The 7,271-nt window shown below is 38.1% G+C and overlaps 1 protein-coding gene across 2 annotated transcripts; it reads left to right on the forward strand.

Annotated features, from left to right (window-relative positions):
• The first annotated feature begins 841 nt into the window (after positions 1–841).
• On the forward strand, positions 842–5,715 carry ULT2 (Developmental regulator, ULTRAPETALA). Of its 2 annotated transcripts, XM_059594386.2 has the most exons (4): positions 842–1,221; positions 1,315–1,656; positions 3,258–3,582; positions 5,292–5,715. In XM_059594386.2, the coding sequence occupies exons 2-4, from the start codon at positions 1,443–1,445 to the stop codon at positions 5,464–5,466; spliced, it is 714 nt and encodes a 237-aa protein (XP_059450369.1). In that variant the 5' UTR covers positions 842–1,221; positions 1,315–1,442; the 3' UTR covers positions 5,467–5,715. The 2 variants fall into 2 exon arrangements, with proteins under 2 accessions (XP_059450369.1, XP_088373043.1); XM_088516917.1 differs by having other exon boundaries at positions 842–1,656.
• Positions 5,716–7,271: the final 1,556 nt, after the last annotated feature.

Here is a 7,271-nt window from a genome sequence, read left to right on the forward strand (position 1 = left end):
GAACCCTTTTTTTTATCCTATTAAAGCTGATGTGATTTTTAAAATCATCATTAAATTTTAGATGAATCATACTTGCATTTTGAACTAATGATAATTTTGAAAGCCACATCAGCTTTAGGAGGATAAAAAGATGGTTCATAGCATTACTTTACAATTTTATTGTCATTAATACTATTTTTCACACTTATTTATCATATCAATGTTATTTCAGTGAGTAATTCTAGGTGGCTTATTTGTGTTCTACTAAGAATGATGTGGCTATTAAAATTATATTTTGATCAAAATTCAATAATGATCAATCACAAACCCAATGGTAATTTTAATAGCCACATCATTCTTAGTAGGACACAAGTAAGCCACCTATAATTACTTTATTTCGGTGGTTAACATGATGTATTTTAAGGGTGTGTTTGAGATTGCGATTTCATAGACAAAGTGCGATTTTAAATCAAATCTCATAAAATGAATAGTTTGAGATTGTGTTTTTAAAAAATTGTGATTTGAAAAAAAAAAGAAAAAATCTATGCACAATTTAAAAGGTTAAAGATCAAATTGCGATTTTGCGATCCATTTAGGCAACGCCACGAACTTATGATATCAATTAGTTAAAAAGAATTTATTTAAAATATATTATATTAGTGGATATAATATGAATGTGATAAATAGGTAACAAAAGTAATATTAATCTTTTTACTATTTGAAGTAAAAGCCAAGGGCATTCACGAGAAAAGCGCAACAAACCAAACAAGTAGTGTAGCAGTAAAAAACTACTGACTACACCACACCTATAAAAAAAGAAAAACAACCTCGTCTCCTTCCCATGAGAGTTGAGTTGAGAGGGATTTTCTCCACAAAACCCAATGCCCTGACCCCCAAACAAACACCTCCATCATCTCTCTCTCTCTCTCTATTTCTCTATCTTTCTCTCTCTTATTCTCATATGTCATATCATGCAAGTAGCACCCTAAGCGCCCTTTAAGCCCCTTCGCCCCACGACATTTGTTTCCCCCCCTTGGCCAGCTCATTCATTCATTCACAGGTCACACAACCCCATCACCAACCCAACCCAACCCCTCCTCTTTCTCTATTACTTTTCTCTCTCTCTCTCTCTCTCTCTCTCTCCCACTTTCAACGTTTTCTCCACCAGATCTCTCGGAGTGACCCTTTGGAGATGCGCGCTCTTCGACCCTCTTCTCTCTGCCCCTTTATATAGTTTTCTGGGTCTTTCTCTCTTCTACCCAAATACCCATTTTTGTTATTCTGTTTTTGATTCTTTTTGGCTTATTATTGACTTTTTCTTTGATTTCTCTTCAGAATATCTTGTGGGGTTTTCTGGGTTCGGTTGGGTTGCTGTTAAAGGACAGTTTTTTTTTTTTTTTTTTTTCCTTTTTTCCTTTGGTGAGAGAGAGAGAGAGAGAGAGAGAGCGAGCGAGCGAGCGAAAATGGCTAATGGGGTCGAGAGAGAGAGTGAGTTGGTGGTGGTGTTTAGCGATGAGGAGCTGAGAGAGGTGAGTGGGGTGAAGAGAGGCTTGGACTACATAGAGGTCACGTGTGGGTGTACCAGTCATAGGTATGGTGATGCTGTTGGGAGGCTTAGGGTTTTCCAAAATGGTGACCTTGAAATCACTTGTGAATGCACCCCTGGTTGTCAGGAAGGTCTCTCTCTCTCTCTCTCTCTCTCTCTCTCCGTCTTCTTTTGCTTTTCTTTGGGAAATGGGTTTTGATTTTTATGCATGTTGGATGTATTTTATGCGTGTGTATATAGAGGTTGTGGTGAACTGGGTTTTGACGTTGATGTGTGTCACTTTCTTTTATTTAATCTGCTTCGGGATATGAGTTCAAGGCGACGGAGAGCCTTGCAAAGTTTTTCGTTTGTCTTTGTGTTACACAGTTTAAGTGTATGTTGTTTTGTCTGAGTGAATGAGTTCTCTTTCATGTTGTAGACAGGATAATGCAGTTATTTAGTTTGATAGCTCCACCCTGATATGGTCCACAGGTCAGATTGAAACATGGTTTCTTTGCCTATTACCGTGGTTATCTTTGAGTAGGTATCTTAGAATGAAACCCACATTATCATTATGGTCGTGATTGCAATGTTTTAGGCTACGTTTCTAAGACATGTTTTAAACTCCCGAGTTCTGTTTTTTTTTGGTTGACAGAGTATAGTGTTGTGGGATGATGTAGCATTGGTTGTATATTTTATGCGCGTTCTTCATGTATTCTGCTTCTTGGTTTCATTGTTATGCTATGATAATTGTCGTTGGCGAAATTTTGGCTTTTCATTTTTGACATTGCCACATCTGGCGGGTGATGCAATGATGATCCGTTTGTTCTTAGGCCTTGATCCTTTCTCGGCGATGATGAAACTTTGAACTTGAATTCTGAGGAGCAAGCATGCCGGGTTTGTCAAGTTAGGATGCGTTTATGCATTTCTTGGTCTGCATGTCCTTTCATTTCCATGATGTAGGTGTCTTGATTGAAGGGTTAAGGCTTGCTGTTGATGACCGAGGATTTAAGAAGGTGCTGTATTCCTCTTTTATGTAGTTGTTGGTATCCGGTTTGCCGGATTAGCGCCTAGAAAATACTGGAGGATTTTCTTCAAGAATTCTTCGTAAAATGCCTAACTTGATTCCTAAAAGGTCATATCCTTTCAACTTGGGTTGGTGACTTGTTTTGATCAGTACTTGAGAAATCAGAAAGCTGGATGCTCTAATAACGATGGTCAATGTTTAGGGGTTGACTGAATAATATGGTTTCTTACCTCCGTCTGAAGGAAACTTGGGACTATAAGGAGGAGAGTTGTTCTGTTTATATGGTTGGTGTGCTCGAGTGAAACATAAAAGTGCTATCTTCTCCCACTCCAAAATTCAGAATTTAAAGGAGGACCACCTGCATGCAACTATCTGTTTCCAACCATTATTCCCTATATGGTGTCAGTTATCTTATCGCTCTTTCAAGTTTCAAGAAAATGTGGTAATATACGACTGGATCAGTTACTTTAGGACTTTATCTTGGTCAACACAATCTTTTTTTGACAATACCCACCAAATTTAACTGTTGTCTTTAAAATATGTGATGTGTTGAACTGGTAGGGATGCAGACCTCTCATGTCTTCTTACTCTGCCTTCTGTATTCATGCGAACACTTTGCTTTCTGTTGTCTATAGCATATACTATATAGTGTTATGTCTGGATCAGGATTTTTTTACATCCTCAATTTCCCCCTCTGATTCTTTTATTAATGCTTTGAATGACCAGACAAGTTGACTCCAGCTGCATTTGAAAAGCATTCTGGAAGAGAGACAGCTAGGAAATGGAAGAACAATGTTTGGGTCATAGCTAATGGGGAGAAGGTTCCATTATGTAAGACGGTGCTGCTCAAATACTACAACCAAGCATCAAAAAATGCTAATGGATCCCACAGATCCCAAAACGGGCGAGTTTGTCATCGGGATGAGTTTGTTGGCTGTACTAAGTGTAACAAGGAGCGCAGGTTCCGGCTGCGGACAAAAGAGGAGTGTCGGATTCATCACGATGCTTTGGCAGATGTGAATTGGAAATGTTCCGATCTGCCATATGACAAGTATGTTTGCCCCTTATATTGAATGAATGCTTCTTTTAGTATTCTTGAGTAAATAATGTTGAATTCTGTTCTTTTGATATATTAAGCCATTAACCATTAGGAACATGTTGCTGATTTTTTCCCTTTACCCCTAGAGAATAGGTATATATCTTGACACATCAATGCATATATTAAGACTGACGTGATACTATTTTTGACTTGGTGATTGCAGATTATTTATATTTTTCTAAGGGCTTCATTAGATGCTCGTTCACTGTGTTTGTCTGTTTACTCTTTCTCTGCTCATTGCTGTCATTTGTTGTAGAATTGTCTTTTCCACTTAGGATGCCTTCATTCTTTTCACCAAAGCAGCATCTTCTATATTAGCTTTTATGTAATCTGGATGGTTGCCATTTTTATTTCTGTATTGATAGTTGAAGATGCAAGTTTTGTTGATAGATTTAGGGAACCTGGTCTTGTTAGTTTTGGAGTGTAGCCATGTTGTCTGATTTGTCAAAGTAGTAAACATCAAAATCTAGAAGATTATTTTTTTGGTGAGTTGACTAAAGCGTGAATGGAAATTTACTAAGTGATTTTAGTTGATATGAGAGGGCTTTATAGAAACCTTTGCAAGCTTCCACAATTTCACATGAAGGATACAGAAATAATTCTTAAACATCTGAAATTTTGACTTTGGTTCTCCGTGTGATAGAATATAAAATTGGGTTAGCTCTTCTATACTGTTATGTCTTCTAGATGGAATGTGGATGATCCTGCACTCTCCATTAGGGAGAAAGCTAACTGATATGGACCTCTGTGAGCATATTTCTGCATCCTCATAATTAAAGGGGAACTTTCAATACCTCTGTGGTCTCAACCTCTTACCTAACCTTTTGATTAGAAAAAACAGTCTCTGCCTCTCAGGCACTTAAAACCACAATGCTATCTAAAGGTTGAGGACCATCATAATAAGTGGTAGCTGGGTGTTTTATTCAACTTAGTGTGTAGCTTCTCCATGCTTCCAGCGCCAGGAATTTTGCGTGGTTTTTATTTACTGTATCAATTTCGGCTAATTTCAGGTTGTCGTTCTATTGATATTTCCTAATTTCCTAGAACCTTTAAATGATTTATTGTCATAGATACGCACCAGTGTCTGAACCGCCATTGTAGGGGGTGTGATGTTTTAATGCGAGTGGTGTTTGTAGAGTTTCAATAAAACGGCAATGAGAATAGGACTCTCTAAGGTGTCTTTAAAGGAGATGTGCAGCGGCAACAATTATTGGTAGGTACTAGCTTGTGAGTGCTATTTGTAAGTGTAGTAGCATATGTGAGGTGAGCCCAATTGTTGGGATTAAGGTCTAGTATGTTGAATTTAGCAACTGAACCTCATTGAATGGGTGAAATATAAAAAAGTAACAGAAGATGAAAAAGAGATGAATCTAAAAAAGGGGGATCGGGTTGGGGGTAGGGAATCTGGTAACTATGAGAGATGCCAGCCATCTTGATGTCAGCTATCTTGCACTAGATGCCCCATTAGAAGCCTTATGAAGATATTATACTAAGAAATGTCTTTCTTCATATGGCTTGCCTTATTCAAAATGTGATGGATAACAGATACAGCCTCACCACCCCCACCACACATTCAAATCTCTGTATGCACACTGCTGCTATAATTTTTGGTTAAATAAATTCGATAATGAATAATGTGAACAACTGCTTTCTGTATTCAGAATTACATGTGATGATGATGAAGAGCGAGCAAGCCGCAGGGTGTACAGGGGCTGCACCCGGTCTCCAACATGCAAGGGCTGCACTTCTTGTGTGTGTTTTGGATGCGAAATCTGTCGTTTCTCAGATTGCAGCTGCCAGACTTGCATCGACTTCACTAGAAATGCAAGAACTTGAGTCTCCAAAGCAAACCCTTCGACCTTGATATTCCCCCCCTTGGTCTGGGTTCTTTGCCCATTCAAGCCCCCCCACCAAGATTTAAAAAGAGGCACTCAGTGACATTGTCTTCTTCCTTACATTGGAAATGAACTTCCAGTCCCTGGGTTCATCAGTGTTCGCTGTTCTCATCGACTGGTTTAGAACTTTCAAATTCAGTAATTTATTCCCATCATTTACATATTTGGCATGTGTGTGATTTATTTCTTTTTCCATCCATTATTTAATTTATTTATCGTTTTCTAGGGAGCTCTATTGATGTAGAGGTTCCAATTTCATTTTAGATTTTGGCATAAATATGCCCAGCAGAGATGCATTCTTTTGGGTACCTTAACATAATGTCTAGCACTTGTCAAACAACTGAAGCAAAAACAGAGATGAGTTCTTTGCTCTTTTTTCTTTTAGCAGCTATGCTTCAAGGTAAAGGGAAGGTGCTGATTTAGATTATTAGTGAATGGCTTAAAATGATCCGATTGTGTAATTGGGTTATATTACTAAAACTAATAGGTGCTACCTCTCCTAAAGATGTCATTGAATTCCCTCTTAGTGGTCAAGGCTTGCAAGGAGTTTGAATCAATAACTAGAGCATTGATACTCTTTTAATTCATTTATCAGATTTAAGTTTTTTATTTTAGTGGTGATACGAAAATTCACTTAAATTAAAATGGGTGTAAAGAGTTGCATTACAATAGCTATTATCCCCAAAGAGCAACATGATTTAAACCATTTTAGGATTGAGATTCCTACAATACTTATTGCAATGAGTGTAATAGCTTTAATTAGTCTCATTTAATATGAAGAATAATGATTTAGTGAACACCGACGTGCATGAACAGTGTGTATGCCGATGTTATAATATCATAAAATATAATTAAAATAATATTTAAACAGTAAAATTCATGAACAGTATATATATATATATATATATATATATATATATATATATATATATAACACCGGTGTGCATACTGTTTATGCACGCCGGTGTTCACTAAATCACTATTCTAATATGAATGGTCTAAAAATTGCAACATTATCTAAATTTTTTGCATCTAACAACCTCTCCTTCACGCATGGCCGTCACCTTCCCCTTGCTCCTTCACCACCGTCGAGCTGCTATTCTGACATCTCTCATCATTATCTTATTGCATCGTGATCAAACTATCTTTAGTGGTTAAAATGGTAGTTTGGCTATCCCAACTAGTTTGTGGGAGGAGTTGTTGAACTACCCTTTGTGCCCAAGGGTGTGGTCCAATTGCTCCCAAATGGTTTTTCTAGCTTTTTACCATCAATTTCTAGTTACTTTGTATATTTGGCAACCCGGAACCCATGAACCGCCTCGACCTCCAAGCCTTGAAACCCTCGGTGCACAAATCCAACTGCCTCTACTCCCCCTTCTCATCCTGAACCATCGCTGAGCCTTCACCTCACATGACAAGGCCGAGAACAATGAGTTGGGGCTAAATGTATCATAGTGGCCACAAAACATAAGGTCGATGGGCAAATAATTGGTAGATACGATACTAGTGTGTATGGATGGTGTGGTTGAAAGGAGGGGGGAGGGGAAAGGGATTGGGATTGGGATTGGGGGAGGGAAAACTTGCATAAGAAGAGGTAAAGAGGGGAGTGACAACAAGAAGAGAATCACATGAGTTATGTATAATTCAATAGCTAAAGCAGATGGTTTAATTGCCTCCGAAAGTTAGTTGAGGTGGCCAAACCACCTCTTTTTGGCTATTTAAGGGTGGTTCGGCCACCCTACATGA

Source organism: Corylus avellana, chromosome 5 (genome assembly GCF_965113065.1).
Source record: "Corylus avellana chromosome 5, dhCorAvel1.hap1.2, whole genome shotgun sequence".
NCBI lineage: Eukaryota > Viridiplantae > Streptophyta > Magnoliopsida > Fagales > Betulaceae > Corylus > Corylus avellana.

Coding starts and splice junctions, on each gene's coding strand:
- ULT2 (XM_088516917.1), top strand. CDS start 1,443: ATGGCTAATGGGGTCGAGAGAGAGAGTGAGTTGGTGGTGGTGTTTAGC. Junction 1,657..3,257: donor CACCCCTGGTTGTCAGGAAG/GTCTCTCTCTCT, acceptor TTGAATGACCAG/ACAAGTTGACTCCAGCTGCA. Junction 3,583..5,291: donor TCCGATCTGCCATATGACAA/GTATGTTTGCCC, acceptor TTCTGTATTCAG/AATTACATGTGATGATGATG.